Below are 19187 nucleotides of genomic sequence, written 5' to 3'. Positions count from 1 at the left end.
GGAAGTAATGATCAAAAAAACTGTTTGAAGAAACAGAATCTGGTGTTAAGGTTAGAGCTTGAATGATAACATCAGTTATATTTGCAGCTGACAAAGTGTTTGCAGCAAGCACAGAAGAAGCATACATGCTCTACTAGTTAAAACATTAACAGCAGGCGGGGACTTTAGAATGAAAGAGAACGTTGACAAAAACAAAGTGACACATAACCTCAAAACTACCAAACATTAGGGATCCGTTAGCTCAGTTATCTGGCAAACGGTTTGTGATTCAGAGCGATGCCAACAGTTACCACGAAGGACTCTCCTTCTCAACCTCTCCCCTTACCCAAGGTGTAGTGGCCCTCAGGTTAGACCACCACTAGTCATAACGTGTGGGCGGCACGTGGCACAGTGGTTAGCACTGCTGCCTCGCAGCGCCAGAGACCCGGGTTCAATTCCCGCCTCAGGCGACTGACTGTGTGGAGTTTGCACATTCTCCCGTGTCTGCGTGGGTTTCCTCCGGGTGCTCCGGTTTCCTCCCACAGTCCAAAGATGTGCAGGTCAGGTGAATTGGCCATGCTAAATTGCCCGTAGTGTTAGGTAAGGGACAAACGTAGGGATATGGGTGGGTTGCGCTTCGGCGGGTCGGTGTGGACTTGTTGGGCCGAAGGGCCTGTTTCCACACTGTAATGTAATGTAATGTAATGTAATGTAATCTAATCTCTAATAAGAGAGCAGCCTAATAGTCAGGTGGCTTTACGAAAAAAGAATACTTGGAGTTATGGAAAATGATAAAAATGGACCAGAAATAATGGTTCTGAATTGGAAAGGCTGGTTTTAATAATAAGGCGAAAGTGAGGACTGCAGACTAAATTGGTGCTGGAAAAGCACAGCAAGTCAGGCAACATCCGAGGAGCAGGAAAATCAATATTTCGGGCAGGAGCCCTTCAGTTGGAGAGGTTTTAATATAAGACAAGATCTGGCCAAAGTGGACTGGGAGTAGCTACTTGTAAGTAAATCCACTTCTGAGCAGTGGGGGTCTTTCAGACAGAATAGAGAATGCTGACCAACAAGTTCCCATAAAGATGAAGCGAGAAGTAAACATGTCCAGAGAACCCCTGAATGTTCAGGAACGTACAGGATTGGAGAAGCAAAAAAAAGCATATGGTGGATGGTGAGGATATATGCATCCTAAAGATGAATAAAAAGTACAGGCTGTTAATTAAAAATCAGAAAAGCAAAGAGAGAATGTGAGAAAACATTGATGGGGTGAATAAGTCCAAAGGCAGTTTATCAGAACATTAAGGGGGAAGAGAATAACTAGGGAAAGAGCAGGGCCCAGCAGGGACCAAAGCAGCAATGAGAGGACGGAGCCAGGAGACATGGATGAGGTTTTAAATGAGTAATTTCCCTCTGCTTCACCATGGAGAAAGACAATGTAGGCGTGAAAATCAGATTGGAAGAACCAAGTAACACTTGAACAAATCACAATTGAGGGCAGGGGTTTTTGCGGGCTTAAAATTGGACGCATCCCTAGGTCCAAATAAGATATATCCCAAGATGCTGTGGGAGGCAAGGGAGGAGAATAGGATGAACTGACATTCACTTTCAAATCTTCTCTGACCTCAGAGAGGTGACAGGGGACTGGAGAACAGCTAACGTGTTCACATTATTTCAGAAGGATGGTATGAATGAACCAGGAACGACAAGCCAGTGAATCAAACATCAATGGTAGGGAAGCTTGGAAAAGTTCTAAAGGACAGAATTAATTTCAACCTGAAGAGGCAAAGATTAATGAAAGATAATCAACATAGTTTGGTCAGGGAAGATAATTTCTGTCAAGTTTGATGAAGTGTTTTGAAGTGGTGCATGCAAGTGAGGGTAGTGCAATGGATGCAATCTGCTTATGCTTCCATAAGGCTTTTGACAAGGTGTCACATGGCAGACTGCTTAACAGGCAAAAGCAATTTTGGCAAATTGGAATCAAAACTGGTTTTGTGGCAGAACGCACAGTATTGTTTTTGTATCTAGAAGCCTGTATCCAGTGGTCAATTCCAAGGCTTGATTTCAGTAAAGCGTTTGATAAGGTTCCCCAAGGTAGGCTATTGCAGAAAATACTGAGGCATGGGATTGAGGGTGATTTTGCAGTTTGGATCAGAAATTAGCTAGCTGTAAGAAGAGGGTTGTGGTTGATAGGAAATGTTCATCCTGGATTTCAGTTACTAGTGGCGTACAGCAAGGATCTGTTTTGGGGCCACTGCTGTTTGTCATTTTTATAAATGACTTGGATGATGGTGTAGAAGAATAGGTTAATAAATTTGCGGATGACACTAAAGTCAGTGGAGTTGTGGACAGTGCCGAAGGATGTTGCAGGTTACAGAGCCATATAGATAAGCTGCAAAGCTGGGCAGAGGGATGGCAAATGGAGTTTAATGCGGAAAAGTGAGAGGTGATTCACTTTGGAAGGAGCAACAGGAATACAGTGTACTGGGCTAATGGTAAGATTCTGGATAGTGTGGATGAGCAGAGAGATCTTGGTGTCCATGTGCATAGATCCCTGAAAGTTGCCAACCAGGTTGATAGGGTTGTTAAGAAGGCGTACGGTGTATTAGCTTTTATTGGTAGAGGAACTGAGTTTCAGAGCCATGAGGTCATGTTGCGGCTGTACAAAACTCTGGTGCAGCCGCACTTGGAGTACTGCGTACAGTTCTGCTCGCCGCACTATAGAAAGGATGTGGAAGCATTGGAAAGGGTGCAAAAGATATTGCCTGGTATGGAGAGAAGGTCTTATGAGGAAAGGCTGAGGGACTTGAGGCTGTTTTCATTAGAGAGAAGGTGGTTAAGAGGTGACTTAATAGAGACATACAGGATGATAAGAGGATTAGATAGTGTGGACAGAGAGCCTTTTTCCTCGGATGGTGATTGCTCGCACAAGGGGACACAGCTTTAAATTGAAGAGTGATAAATATAGGACAGATGTCAGAGGTAGGTTCTTTGCTCAGAGAACCCTCTGAGCAAGTGGAATGCCCTGCCTGCAACAGTAATGGACTCGCCAACGTTAAGGGCATTTAACTGTCATTGGATAAACATATGAATGATAATGGAATAGATTAGGATAGATGGGCTTTAGATTGGTTTCACAGGTCGGCGCAACATTAAGGGCCTGTACTGCGCTGTTACATTCTATGAGTCCCTTGTTTGTAATGTTTGTAATATACTTTAATGATCTAGGCACAAATTGAGGAGGCACAATCAGCAGGTGACACAAATATTGGTGGTACAGTAAATATAGAGGAGGAAAGCCTTATACTCCATGTCAGTAGCAAATGGAATTTAATCTTGAAGTTGAGATGATGCATTTTGAGAAATCTAACAAGGCAGGGGAGTACAAGATGAATGTACAAGAAAGTACAAAAGATCAGAGTGATCTTGGCGTGTATGTCCATAGATGCTTGAAGGAAACAAAAGAGTTGGATAAGTAGTTAATAAGACAGCTTCGAGTATAGGAGTTAGGACACTGAGTTGTAGCTGCACAAGGGGCCACTTTTAGAAGACAGTGTTCAATTCTGATCTCTGTTTTAGGAAAGATGTTATTAAGCTTGAAAAAGTTCAGAAAAGATTTACAAGAGTTTGAGGTATTGGAAGAGGCTGAATAGGCCAGGGCTATTTTCCCTGAAGCATCAGAGGCTGAGGGATTACCTTCTAGAGATTTATAAAATCATGAGGGCCATGGATAGGGTTAACAGCCAAGGTCTTTTTCCCAGGGTAGGGAAGTCCCAAGCTAGAGTGCATAGATTTAAAGTATGATGGGAAAGATTTAAAGGGACCTGAGCTGCAACCTTTTCATGTAGAGATTGGTGTGTGTATAAAATGAGCTGACAGAGGTGGTGGTGGAGGCAGGTACAATTACAACATTTAAAATGTATCTGGATGGGTACAAGAATAGGAAAGGGGATAGAGAGATATGGGCCAAATGCTGGCAAATGGGACTAGATCAGTTGGTCTAGGATACTTGTTCGGCACAGACAAGCTGGATCAAAGGGTCTGCTTCATGCTGTATAACTCTATGACTCTACATAGGACACTTGTCTTTATTAGATGAGGCACTGAATATACGAGCAAGGAGGTTTTGATGGAGCTGGAAATTACATTAATCAGTCTACAACTGGACTACTGTGTGCAGTTCTGGTCCACACAGGAGAGGAGTGCCAGCGAGATTCACCAGAAAGTTGCTTGGGCTACAGCAATTCAACTATGAAGAGACCTATACAGGGTGGGCTTGTTTTCCTTGGTGCAGAGAGGCTGAGGGGGAAACTGGTGTGCAAAATTTAGGGGCACAGATAGGATGGAAATGTTTCCCCTTAGTAGAGGGCTAAACAACGAGGGGCATCCCCTTAGGGCAAGGAGCAGAAAATTTAGAGGGAATTTAAGGAAGAGTCTTTTCACCCATAGGGTGTTGGGTATCTGCCTGAAAGGGTGGTAGAGCCAGGAACAATCAGACCATTTGAGATATATTTAAATAACCACTTAAAATTACATTGTTTACAATGCTTTGGGTTAAGTATTGGAAAACAGGAGTAGAGCAGATAGGTGCTTGATAACTGGTGCTTGATAAATGGTCCTCTTTTAGTGCTGTGATGGTCATCTTATGACTTTAACTTGAATATATTCTGCCTTGGGCTGTAACATTCGTGCATTTCAATAGAGTTACCATCACTGAATTCCCACCATCGACAACCTAGAGGTTACCATTGACGAGAAACTCAACTGGACTCACCACATCAACATAGTGGCTACAAGAGCAGGTCGGAGGCTAGGAATGGTATGGCAAACAACTCACCTCCTGACTCCCCAAAGCTTGTCCATCATTTACAAGGCACAAGTCAAGAATGTGATGGAACACTCCCCATTTGTCTGGATGGATGCAGTTTCAACAACACTCAAGAAACATGACGCCATTCAGGACAAAGCAGCCCACTTGATTGGCAGCGGATCCACAAATGTCCACTCCCTCCACCACTTACGCTCAGTAGCAGCAGTATGTACGATCTACAAGATGCACTGTAGAAATTCACCAAAGATACTCAGAAAGCATCTTCCAAACCCATAACCACTTCATGGCAGAAAGACATGGGCAGCAGATACATGGGAACACTACCACCTTCAAATTCTCCTCTCAGCCACTCACCACGCTGTCCTGGAAATATATCGCCATTCCTTCATTGTGGCTGTGTCAAAGTCCTGGAATTTCCTCCCTATTGCTACTGAGAGTCAACCCACAGCAGGTGAACTGTAGTGGTTCAAGAAGGTAGGTTAACACCCCCTTCCCAATGGCAACAGGGGATGGGCAATAATGCTGGTCAGCCAGCAACACCTATATCTCACATACTGAATTTTAAAAAGTGCCAGAATTCAAGTATTTAGAAATTCTAATACTTGCCCATGGAAGATGCACCAAAGAAATTAGAATAAGGACAGAAAGGGAAAAGGCCATAAATGTTCAAGAGAAGACAGTTGCTCCAACAACCACAAAACAGAATAATCACGGAAGAAGCAATCTGTAAGGAGCTTGGTTCAGAGTATTGTTTTATATTGGATACATCACGGAAACCGACCCTTTGGTTCAACTCGTCCATGCTGACCACATTTCCGAAACTGAAGTAGTCCCATTTGCCTGCATCTGGTCCATATCCCTCTAAACCTTTCCTATGTGTCTGTCCAAATACCTTTTCAACATTGCAACTGTACCTGCCTCTACTGCTTTCTCTGGCAGCTCGTTCCATACATGTATTACCCTCTGCACGAAAAAGCTGTTCCTCAGTTCCCTTTTGAATCTTTTCTTTCTTACCTTAAATCTATACCCTCTAGTTATGGACTTCCCTGTCCTTAGGAAAAGACTTTGTGGCTATTCATCTTATAGAGTCACAGAGATGTACAGCACGGAAACAGACCCTTCGGTCCAACATTAGCTATGAACCTGCACTCCAAGGTCTCTCTGTTCAGCAACACTCCCTAGGACCTTACCATTAAGTGTACAAGTCCTGCTAATATTTGCTTTCCCAAAATGTAGCACCTCACATTTATCTAAATTAAACTCCATCTGCTACTTTTCAGCCCATTGGCCCATCTGATCAAGATCCCGTTATAATCTGAGGTAACCTTCTTCGCTGTCCACTGCACCTCCTATTCCCCTCATTATGTTAAAACCTCTATAAGGTCACCCCTCAGCTTCACATGTTCCAGTGAAAAGTCTCAGCCTTATAAGTTCATAAGATATAGGAGCAGAATTAGGTCATTCAGCCCATCGAGTCTGCTCCGTCATTTGATCATGGCTGACATGCTCCTTACCCCCATTTTCCTGCCTTCTCTCCATATCACTTCAACCCGTTCCAATTAAAAATCTGTCTAACACCTTAAATTTACTCACTGTCCCAGCGTACACTGCACTTGGGGTTGCAAACTCCACAGATTCACAACCCTTCGGGAGGAGTGGTTTCTCCTCAACTCTGTTTTGAATTTGCTACCCCTTATCCTAAGACCTTTCACCCTAAAGTGCCCCACAAGAGGAGCATCTGCTCCATGTCTATTTTATTCACATCTTTTATCATCTCGAATAGCTCAATTTGATCTCCCCTCATTTTTCTAAAATTCCAGAGTGTGTAGGACTAAACCATTCAATTTCTCTTCATACAACAAACTCTTCTCTAGGATCAATACGTGAACCTCATCTGAACTGCCTCCAATAAGGTATCTTTCCTCAAATTAGGGGACCAAAACGGTGCACAATACATCAGGTGCAGTGTCACCAATGCCTATCCAACCTCTTGTGATAACTCAAACTCTCCAATCCCAGTAACATCCTTGTAATTTTTTTCTGTACCCTTTCTTGTTTTACAAAATTCTTCCTAGAGCAGGGTGACCTGAATTGTACACTAAAAGTAGCTTCACCAATGTCTTGTATATTCAAAACATGACATCCCAACTCCTATACTCAATGCTATACCAATATAGTTAAACATCATGGTAGCCCACAAACCCACCAACACACTAAAACAACAGCTAATGAACTTGAAAGACCCCATACAGACAACAAGCAAAACTAATGTGATTTACAAAATACCTTGCACGAACTGCAACAAACACTACATTGGACAAACAGGCAGAAAACTAGCCACCAGGATACATCAACCAGCCACAAAAAGACGTTACCCACTCTCACTAGTATCTTTACACACAGATGACGAAGGACACCACTTCAAGCCAAACAGAGACATGAGCGAGAATTCCTAGAAGCATGACACTCCAACTGGAACTCTATCAACAAACACACTGACTTGGATCCCATTTACCACCCCTTATAAAAAGAACAGGAAATAACATCACCACAGGAAATGGCATCATCAACCCAAGGAAACTTAAACAAATAAATAAAAAGTGCTTCACCGGAGGCTCATGATGATGTTACCTCGTATGGTGATTAAACATCTGAAAACCTTCCAGCTCAGCAAGGAAACTTACATCCAAAACCTCAACCTGAGCTACAAACCTTCTCAAAACTCGGATATGGGAAGAGATCGCTGTGCCTTTGGCAATGATCTTTGCGTCCTCACTGTCCACTAGAATAATACCCAATGATTGGAGGATGGCAAATGTTATTCCCTTATTCAAGAAAGGGAATAGGGATAATCCTGGGAATTACAGACCATCAGTCTTATGTCAGTGGTGGGCAAAGTATTGGAGAGGATTCTGAGAGACAAGATTCATGATTACTTGGAAAACCATAGTTTGATTACAGATAGTCAGTCACAAAGCTTATTGAATTCTTTGAGCATGTGACAAAATGTATTGATGAAGGTAGAGCAATGGATGTGGTGTACACAGATTTTAACAAGTCATTTGATAAGGTTCCCCATGATAGGTTCATTCAGAAAGTAAAGAGGCATAGGACACAAGGAAATCTGGCTGTCTGGATACAGAATTGGCTAGCCCATAGAAGACAGAGGGTGGTGGTAGATGAAATGTATTCAGACTTGAGCTCGGTGACCAGTGGTGTTCTGCTGGGATCGGTTCTGGGATGTCTGCTCTTTGTGATTTTTACAACTGATTTGGATGAGGAAATGGAAGGGTGAGTTAGTAAGTTTTCCGATGACATGAAGATTGGTGGTGTTGTGGATAGTTTGGAGGGCTGTTGTAGGTTGCAATACGACATTGACAGAATGCAGAACTGGGCTGATAAGTGGCAGATGGAATTCAATCTGGAAAAGTGTGAAGTGATTCACTTTGGAAGGTTAAATTTGAATGCAGAATACAGAGGTAAAGGCAGGATTTTTGGGCAGTGTGGAGGAACAGAAGGATCTTGGGGTTCATGTCCATAGATCCCTCAAAGTTGCTATTTAAGTTGATAGGGTTGTTAAGAAGGCGTATAGTGCTTTGGCTTTCATTGGTTGAGGGATTGAGTTTAAGAGTCACAAGGTTATGCTGCAGCTCTATAGAACCCTGGTTAGACCACACTTGGAATATTGTGTTCAGTTCAGGTCACCTCATTATAGGAAGCTTTAGAGAGGGTGCAGAGTTTTACCAGGATGCTGCCTGGACTGGAGGGCACATCTTATGAAGAAAGTTTGAGGGAGCGCGGACTTTTCTCATTGGAGCGAAGAAGGATGAGAAGTGACTTGATAGAGGTGTACAAGATATTGAGAGACATAGATAGGATGGATAGCTAGAGACCTTTTCCCATGGTGGAAATGTCTATCACAAGGGGGCATAATTTGAAGGTAATTGAAGCAAGGTTTAGGGGAGATGTCAGAGATAGGTTATGGAATGCACTGCCAGCAGTGGTAATAGAGTCAGATACATGAGGGACACTTAAGTGACTCTTGTGTAGGCACATGGAAGACAGTACAATAAAGGGTATGTAGGTTAGTCTGATCTTAGAGTAGGTCCTGTTCTGTGTTCTAATTTTGGAAAACCTGAAAGGTCAAAGAGCAAACCTCCATCAGAACAGGCACATCCAGAAGATTAAAGATCAAAATTGGGTAAATCTAATTCCTATAAACCGAGCTAGGCACTTTTTACTGCTCATTGTAATGGAGTTGACCAAGGTGGAATTGCAATGTACTACTGAATTGGAGAGGTTATCCTAATTCTCCTAGAGTTCTGCCTAACATCTCTCCCTCAACCAGCACAAGCTTGACAGATTAAATGTGCAATCATCTCATCATAACATTCATGATCAATAAAATCGCTCGTGTTTGGAGAATTTGAAATAAAAGCATTATTTATAAATAATTTTCACCACTGAATTTGGATATGTATATCAAATTCTGGGTCAGTGATAGTAGTCCCTTCCTGTAGGCTTTGACAATCTGAATCTGATATCATGTAATTTCCACAGTGGTGGGGTTCTCTTATGATCATTTCCGTGCTGCCGGCTGTCTGACATTGTGGATCCAGCCTATTCTCTGAAATTCTTCATATTAAGGAATTTCCCCACTTCACCTAGAATCGAAACAGTAACATTTTCTTTTAGATATGATGCTGGGCTGAGGAGTGGCAGATGGAGTTCAACCCTGTCAAGTGTGAGGTTGTCCATTTTGGAAGGACAAATAAGAATGCGGAATACAGGGTTAACGGTAGGGTTCTTAGTAAGGTGGAGGAGCAGAGGGCTCTTGGGGTCTATGTTCATAGCTCTTTGAAAGTTGCCATTCAGGTGGATAGAGCTTGTAAGAAGGCCTATGGTGTATTAGCGTTCATTAGCAGAGGGATTGAATTCAAGAGTCGTGAGGTGATGTTGCAGCTGTACAGGACCTTGGTAAGGCCACATTTGGAGTACTGTGTGCAGTTCTGGTCGCCTCACTTTGGGAAAGATGTGGAAGCTTTGGAGAGGGTACAGAGGAGATTTACCAGGATGTTGCCTGGAATGGAGAATAGGTCGTACGAGGATAGGTTAAGAGTGCTAGGCCTTTTCTCATTGGAACAGCGAAGGATGAGGGGTGACTTGATAGACGTTTATAAGATGATCAGAGGAATAGATAGAGTAGACAGTCAGAAACTTTTTCCCCGGGTACAACAGAGTGTTACAAGGGGACATAAATTTAAGGTGAAGGGTGGAAGATACAGGGGGGGATGTCAGGGGTAGGTTCTTTAGCCAGAGTGGTGGGGGCATGGAATGCGCTGCCTGTGGGAGTGGCAGAGTCAGAATCATTGGTGATCTTTAAGCGGCAATTGGATAGGTACATGGATGGGTGCTTAAGCTAGGACAAATGTTTGGCACAACGTCGTGGGCCGAAGGGCCTGTTCTGTGCTGTAATGTTCTTATGTTCTAAAATAATGTTTGAAAAATAAAGACAGATGTTCTCCCCATATTTCAACTATTGACTTTAAACTGAAGATGGTTTTAAAAAATGTTTTAAAATAAAGCAAGCAACTTTACAGGGATTACATTCAAAGCAAGATGCAGTAGCTGCGTTATTACAGAGCTGGAGCTAACATGAAGATCTAAGCACCTATTCCTATCAGCATCGTTCTGTTGGGTATAGCCTTCTCGAGTGTGCCTTTTCAAAAAGCATCTGTTGCTTCTGATGAAGAAAACTAACAAAGTTGTGACCTTTCCCACAAAACAACACAAAGGTGACATTGTGCAAAAGGCTCAGCATAAGACACACAAAAAGAAAGCCACAGGAACCTGTAATTAGGGACTGAAGTAACATACATCTTGTCTGTCCAGTGATGACAAGTTACAGATTCACATACAGGATAAGTTACTGACACAGACACTGAGGGTCATCAGAAATTGTGGTAGTGTAAACAAAGGTTGGATAATCTGTGAAGGGAGGGCTTTACAATAATATCAAAGGTATAAGTGCTAATGATAATTTTCAGGCTACAGATTGTAATAAAATCTTTTGGTCCCTTTATATTCCTACTCAAGTCACAAGGCTTGACACTGACTTCCAACATGAGACAAACGTATTGTTTGGTATTTTGATCATTCCTCTAGAAGGAAATATATTGGGGTGCAATGACACAGGCATTGGGAATTCATCATCCTTCACACAAGGTGCAACATGTGTCTGAGGGGTTCTTTCACCATACTTGGGGCCAGATGAAATCCTGTCCACGCTTCAAATGGAGGTCATTTGATATTGAAAGGCAAGTGCCTGATCGAATATCCTCTTACACAAGGCAAGTTCAATGCTCAGTCAATGTAGGATCCCAACTGTCGCTGTAGCTCAGATTTACTAACTCAGTGCTGCAATGGAAAATAAAGCTAATGGGCTAGAGGTGACCATTACAGATCATCTGACAATCGTTCTACTTTGGAAATATGATGCATTCTATTTAAAAGTTAGAAAATCTTTCTCTAACTTTTCCAACTCTCTCCAATCAACTGAGACAAATCAGCCTGCTCACTACAGTCTGTATAAATTACAGCAAACTTTGTGTTAACCTGCACACTTGGTAAACAGGCAAAACATTAGCTGAACTATTAGAGATTGACTGTATTATTGCGATCTCCATAATGTCCGCCTAGTCAGTTGAGGATATGAGAAGGTTCTTTGCTGGTAAGTTTTATTTAAGGCAAAGTTGCATTATTATTTAAGTGATTTATGTTATAAGTAAAGTATCACAGTGTATACCCCCTGCATTACATTTCTATTACTTACTGTGTGCTTTATATTGATTATGTGGACTTCTTGATCAACCACTATTCCATCAACTCTTGGTCCCATAGGTGCTGTAGTTAGAGCTGCACTTCAGCCTCCTTCCCTCTAAAAGTTAAAATGTTCCCATGCGTAGCTAAAATCAGTGATTAATTTAAACATGCTGCTGTTTATCTGGTTTCTTTTGCTTCTCAAATACTTCACATCAGACAGACCTTTTGGTTATATTTAAATCTTTTAGGATCTCAACATGTCCAAAAGTGCTTTAGAAACATTTTTTTCTTCATGGGATATGGGTGTTTATTGCTCATCCGAGTTGCCCAAATGGCATTTAAGAGTCAACTATATTATGATGGATCTGGAGTCACATGTAGACCAAATCAGGTTAGGATGGCAGCTTCCTTCAGTAAAAGAAAAACTAGATAGGTTTAATAGTCACCATAATTACAGCTTTTAGTAAAACTGAATTCAAATTTGTGGACAGCACGGTGGCACAGTGGTTAGCACTGCTGCCTCACAGCACCTGAGACCCGGGTTCAATTCCCGCCTCAGGCGACTGACTGTGTGGAGTTTGCACGTTCTCCCCGTGTCTGCGTGGGTTTCCTCCGGGTGCTCCGGTTTCCTCCCACAGTCCAAAAGATGTGCAGGGTCAGGTGAATTGGCCATGCTAAATTGCCCGCAGTGTTAGGTAAGGGGTAAATGTAGGGGTATGGGTGGGTTTCGCTTCGGCGGGTCGGTGTGGACTTGTTGGGCCGAAGGGCCTGTTTCCACACTGTAATGTAATGTAATGTAATGTAATGTAATCTAATGATGTAATCTAAAATTTCATTATCGGTCACGTTGGAATTCGAACCCACGTTCCCAGGGCATTAGCCTGGGACTCTGGATTTCTAGTCCAGTGGCATTATCACTTTGTCATTGCCTCCCCAGTATAGTCATCAATTTGCACAGAGCAGCTCCCATAAACAGTTATACACCTTGACCATCTAATTTATTTTGGCAATGACTGTAAACTAAATATTGGTCATGTCACCAGGGAAAACTCCCTGTTCATCTCCAAATGTGGAGATAATCCACATCCACTGATGGGCCTTGGGTCAATCAACACCTCATCTGAAAGATGGCATCTCCAACAATGCAGTACTCCCTTAGTTTATGCAGGAGTTTAAAATAGCTTCTTCAGAATTGTTTCTTGCACATTTGATACAATATAATTTTTTTTTGACAGAAACAGGCTTTTCTACTGTTCCAGATACTTTTTTCAACTTTGATAACCTGCTATTCCTCCCACTAGTTGCTTTCAATATTAGTTTCAGAAACTGCAAGTACAGTGGTGGTAGCCCTGGCAAAAACTTTAGATGTTCCTGTGTATTTATGATGGGACAGTCACAAGAGCTAATGAATTTTTTGACATCATCTTCACATTACAGATGGAAAGACGTGCTCTGCCAATAAATAAATCCAACTGAGGTTAACACTGGATCCTCGTTACGCAGCAAAGCATCCTACTTTTTTTTCATACAAACAGCATATCCTTATTTGAGAAATAGATTAAGGAATAGTTGATCTCTCACATTGCAGATAAAGAAGTCTTAAAAGTAGAACATCAAATTTAAATTTACATTGCTCCAAATGTCTGAAATCACATTTTGAACAATTGGAGACAGAGAGAATGAAAATTCTGCTTCCATTACAGCACAGACCAGTTGTCTGTCTGGAGCCCCCTGTTTGACATGGGAAGTATTACATGATCCTGCATGGTCAAGCACTAAGTAATTAGGGTGCTTAAGTAGTACATTCTTTCCGCAAAACATGTGTAAATATGGAACTCCATACCACAGGGACTGGTTGAAGTGAATTGTGCAGATGCATTTAATCAGAATCTGAGCAGACGTGTTAGGCAGAAGGCAATAGTGGTTCATGATAGTCAGATGCAATAAGATGATAAGTGACTTGAGGTGAGCAATAATACTAGTTGGGCCATTGTGACTGAATGGCCTGGTTCAGTGCTGTATATTCTACTTATGTACCTGTAAAATAATCACAAAATATTCCACATTACCTCAAGTATACGGAGTGTTGCAGATGCTCCTGCTTGGTTTGTGTCTGGTAATCCTGTCTCACCCAGCATATTCCCTGAAGACAAGTCCACAAGCCTGTCTGTTTTCTGGCTGTCCTGCACATTGTCAACCTCAACTTTGAAATTATTCTGCTCTGTCTCTTCTGTACCAATCTGGGGTAAGTGAAAGTCATTTTCAATGGTCTGGTCAAGACAGCTCCTGGATTCAGTTTTGCTATGGTCAGATGCTGCTGCAGTCAGCCCAGATTTATCCAAAGAGGACTTACAATTGGGAAACAACTCAGGGAACTCTGTGAAAAGCCAGTGACGATCTTTGAAGAATCTGTTCTCGTGAATTTTGTAAAAATCATTCCAGTAACTGTTAGCCTTGTTCTCGTACTCCGCTGTTTGGAAAGCAAGCCAAATTTAAAAAGGACAGTATTATTTTTATTATAGCCTAATGTATCACAGCAATACTCTAATATTCAACTAACATTCATAATTAGAGGTTACAAGGTCTATGTTTGAAACATCAACTGAAAAGCACTGTGGACCTCAATTATAAAGCTTTTCCGGCCAACACTGAAAGAAACAAACAGTTCCAAACCTTTCAGATCCTGGAAAAGAAGGTATTTGGGTAGGAGACTATCTAGTAGGTCTTGAATAAAATCAAGGAAGGAAGGAAGGAACATTGACCATAAATGAAGTAGAGAAAAGCAAACAGACACAGACAGACAGGGACTGAAGGACACAGAGATAGAGTCATACAGCATGGAAAACAAACCATTCGGTCCAACTAATCCATGCCGACCAAGCTTCCAAAGTTAACTGGTCCTACCTGCCTGCCTGCATTTGGCCCAAATCCTTTTAAACCTTTCATATTCATTTACTTATCCAAATATCTTTTAAATGCTGTAACTTTACCTGCATCCATTTCCTCTGGCAGTTCATTCCACACACTAACAACTGTAAAAAGTTGCCCCTCACATCCTTTTTAAATCTTCCTCCTCTCACCTTAAAAATATGACCCCTACTTTCGAACGTGCCCACCTTAGGGAGAATATCTTTGTTTATCACCTTATCTATGCCCCTCATGATTTCGTAAACCTCTATAAGTCCCCCTCAATCTTCTATGCTCCAGTGAAAAAGGTTTCACCTATCCAGTGTATTTTTACAACACAAACCCTCCATTTCAGGCAACATTCTGGTAAATCTTTTCTGAACCCTCTCCAATTTAAATAACCTTTCTATAACAGGGTGACCAGAACTATGCACAGTACTCCAGAAGAGGCCTTACCAACATTCTATACAACCTCTACATGGTGTTCCCAACACCTATACTCAAAGGTCTATGCAATAAAGGCAAGCATGCTAAACACCTTCTTTAACACCCTGTCTACCTGTGACACTAATTTCAATGAATTGTGTACCTGAATCCGTAGGTCTCTCTGCTCAACAACACTACCCAGGGGCCTACCAACGTTCACTGTATAAGTTTTGCCTTTGTTTGTTTGACCATAATGCAATACTTCACATTTATCCAAATTAAACTACATCAGCCACTCCTCAGCCCATTGATTCAATTGATCAAGACCTCTTAGTAATCTTGGATAATCTTGTTCACTGTCCACTATACCACCAATTTTGGTGTCACCCGCAGACATACAAACTATGCCTTCTATATTCTCATCCAAGTCATTTATATTAACGACAAAAGTGGACCCAGTTCTGATCTCTTTGGAACACCGCTACTGGAGTAAAATGTTAAAAAGCACACAAAATCAAAGATTACTTTTAACACATTGTCCAATATGAAATATAAGGATCTATGCACTAATTGCACAACTTCTTTCATTTTTGAGATATAGACATGGAATTTTCTTTGGGAGTTGTATAAAATCATCTACTCTGCCTCAACATTAATTTCCTCATTCTTTCAATAACCGGCTGCTAATTAGTTGGATACATAAAGTGATTCTACACATCAAGTCACAGGTTTGATTCATTTTTGAGGCTGTGTAGTGAGTGATGATTTTAAAATGTGTAATGATCACTCCCACTGTTTGCACCAGTTATTCTCTTGTGATGTTGTCATCCTGTGTATTGCACTGTCAACTGTGACAGCTGATGATGGCATAATGAAATAGCTACCAGTTGTTTGTGTGAATATCAAAGAAAGTTCCCAATTCTTGGAAAATTGAGTTCATTTATAGGCAGAGGTTAAGTATGGTGTGTTCAACTTGCCAAATGTATACGGAGCAATAAAATATCTCATCTGCTGTTTAGAATTTTTTCAGGGTTTTCCTTTAACTGATGTTGGCTTATGAAAGGCAAGTTCCTGTGATTCACTCACCTTGTTTCTCTGAAGAAACCAGCTGGGCACAGTTTTCCTCAACTTTTTTCCTGGCTGTAGCCTCTTGTTCTTCAGACCACTCCACATTATCCCTGTATAACAGGAGAAAATGAAAGCAATTCGATCCAGCAACTCCTGTCTATTGGAAACAATACTGTGCTTCTGAATTACGGCAAAAATGCAATTAATATCCTTCAGCGAAAGGACCATGTGACTTCTACATGCAGTACTGTTCAATACAACATGCTTAGCACATAACGCCGTGATAGTACACTGATAGTAAAAGAAAAATCCGACTTCTCTAAATAGACGATTAATACAGCCTTCGCGCCAAGAAAGAAGTTAAAAATTTATTTGTGAGTGTCATGAAGGTGAAACGTTGGTTAATTTTGCGTGCTAAAGTTGGGAAAGTGGAATGTTATGCACGTGAGCGAGATAGCGGTGAACTTCATACTTCAGCATGAAAACAAATGGAGAAATAAAAGAAGATTTGAGTATCCTAATGCACGGTACATGAACGGTACACAGTGCAGGGGAGCATTTATAGGAGAACTACGGCAATGCAAATTTGGCCAGTGCAGAAGGGGATCCTCTCTCAAGGATTCTGTCCACGTGTCGTACATTCTTACCAGGCATTATGCTGAAAAACGCGATCCGCATCAGTTAAGTACCGATTCCCAAACTGCGGTCTCTGAAGCTTAGACTCTGTCTGAATGAGCGCTGCCATGATAAAACCCAAAGCATGCTGGGATCATGGAGGAGCGGGAGGTCCTCCAGGTTTGGCTGCAATGGCATGCCGGGATAGGGGAAGACCTGTCGGTGACGCTGGGAGGAAGGTGGGAACCTTGAGGTGCTACAGAAGTTCAGCTTCCGACCCACCCAGGACCAAAAGTCCCTGCCTGTTCTTATAACTCAAACCTTCTAGTCCCGACAACATCCTGAAAATATTTTCTGAACTCTCTCCAGTTTAATCATGCCCTTAGTATTGTAGGGTGACCGGAACTGTACAATATTCTAAAAGTGGCTGTGCAACCTCAATGTAACTTCCCAACTCTTATACTCAATGGACTGAGCAATGAGGGCTAGCATAGAATCATAGAGATGTCCAGCACTGAAACTCGATCCAACTCGTCCATGCCAACCAGATAGCCCAACCTAATCTAGTCCCATTTGCCGTGTTAAACGACTTCTTGACCACTCTGTCTACCTGTGACATGAGTGTCAAAGAATAACGTACCTGAATCCTTAGGTTTCTCTGTTTGTCAACACTACCGACGGCCCCACCATTAACGTTATAAGTCCTGCCCTTATTTATTTTACCAAAATGAAGTACCTCCAAGTTAAACTCCATCTGCCACTTCTCAGCCTATTGCCCCTTTTTTTAAATAAAAGATTAGATTCCCTACAGTATGGAAACAGGTCCTTTGGCCCAACAAGTCCACACCGACCCTCCGAAGAGTAACCCACCCAGACGCATTTCCCTACCCTATATTTATCCCTGACTTGGCCATTTAGCATGGTCAATGCACCTAACCTGCACATCTTTTGGATTGTGGGAGGAAACCCACGCAGATATGGAGGGAATGTGCAAACTCCACACAGACAGTCACCCAAGGCTGGAATCAAACCCGGGTCCCTGGTGCTGTGAGGTAGGAGTACTAACCACTCAGCCATCATGCTGCCCAATTGATCAAGTTCCCATTGTAATATCTTCTGTATATCAGATGGGTTATGCTACTGAACTAGGTTCCTTCACTGCATTTACCTAAACTAGTATTTTGATGTTTCTCACTATCTCTATTGCATTTGTTGTATGTTATGTTCTCTCATATAATAACTCCCTCATTGCAGATCAATGTAACATCATGTCTAACACATTCTGCATTAATCTCATATATGTGTTAAGCCCCTGAGCTGGTAGTTGGTCAGCCCATGGTGTCTGTGCTATGACAGATTAATCAAGTGAGCATTAGCTATACATGGGGTATACCATTCTTATGAACCAGTATTGAAGATGTTCAGAACAACACGTACCAGCTCACATTGAACATTATCCTATAAACATTTAATATCTTTTACAAGCTCCATTTTCTGGAGTTCTGTATCCTCTGTAGTAGTACTTGGAAGGTATTGTGTAGTGTTGTTACATTTGTGGTAAGTTTGTTGATCTGTGAGTGTGCCCATCACTCTCATTATCATTCCCAAAGTTGCTGTCCCTACCCCGAGCCTACCTTTAGGTTCAGTCAGTTGGAGTTGAGTGCATTGGCAATAAAAGACAAGCCACACACAGTTACTTTTCCAGGAGGATCCGACAGTTTCTGTCGAATCGTCTGATTGTTAATAGCTCCTAAGGAGGTACTTGGAAAGATCTATTACCACAAGACATGCCACTTAGAGAGTATGGCTCAACTGCTCCCATCAGGATACTGAGCAACAGATCTACCCATCCCTGTGTCATCTGCTGGGAGGCTTTTCCTAATTCTCTATTTCCTATGCATTGACTCTGCTATGCCTAAACTCTGCAGTGGCAGGGGGCCTGAAATTTTGTTTGATTCCCAGCTACTTACAAACTTTCTATAAACATAAAAACCAGGAGCATCAGTAAACCAATCTGCCCCCTCAAGTTTGCCTAAGACCTCAAATCCTCAATATTTCAAAAATCTATTCATCACCTCTTTAAGTAATTTAAATAATCTATGCTCCTTGGGGTAGAGAATTCCAAACATTTGCTAACCTCTGAGAGAAGAAATTCCCTCTCATCTCAGTTTTAAAAAATTGTCCTCCAGTTCAAGATTCCTCCACATGTGGAATCATTTACCGTTTCAAGTTCCTTCAAAACCTTGAATAAAAACCAAAAGAACTGTGGATGCTATAAATCAGAAACAAAAACAGAAGTTGCTGGAAAAGCTCTGAGGAAGGGTCACTGGACTCAAAATGTTAACATGATTTCTCTTCACAGCTGCTTCCAGATCTGCTGAGCTTTTACAGCAACTTCTGTTTTTGTTCGATAAGAACCTTGTCTATTTCAAGAGAGCATCCATCATTTTTCTAAGTGTTAATGAGTAAAGGCCTTACTTGTTTAGCTGTTCTCAATAAGTTGATCCCTTCATTGCAGGAATTAGTCTATTGAATC

At 41.7% G+C, this 19187-nt stretch overlaps 1 protein-coding gene across 1 annotated transcript in view; it reads right to left on the bottom strand.

Moving 5' to 3' along the window:
* The window catches only part of mettl2a (methyltransferase 2A, methylcytidine), a 63370-nt gene extending 46401 nt beyond the window's left edge, over positions 1–16969 (bottom strand). The window contains exons 1-3 of the mRNA XM_043675310.2: positions 16684–16969; positions 16055–16146; positions 13705–14105 (exon numbers count right to left, since the gene is read on the bottom strand). Of these exons, the coding sequence (XP_043531245.1) occupies positions 13705–14105; positions 16055–16146; positions 16684–16781 (591 nt within the window). The 5' untranslated portion in view covers positions 16782–16969. The remainder of the gene's footprint in view (positions 1–13704; positions 14106–16054; positions 16147–16683) is intronic.
* Positions 16970–19187: the final 2218 nt, after the last annotated feature.

The sequence above is a fragment of the Chiloscyllium plagiosum genome, unplaced genomic scaffold (assembly GCF_037043375.1).
Source record: "Chiloscyllium plagiosum isolate Xiang-an unplaced genomic scaffold, Cpla_swu_hap1 HiC_scaffold_32, whole genome shotgun sequence".
NCBI classification, from domain to species: Eukaryota; Metazoa; Chordata; class Chondrichthyes; order Orectolobiformes; family Hemiscylliidae; genus Chiloscyllium; species Chiloscyllium plagiosum.
Note: the sequence above shows the minus strand (reverse complement) of the source record. Positions and strands in the feature narration are given on the sequence as shown.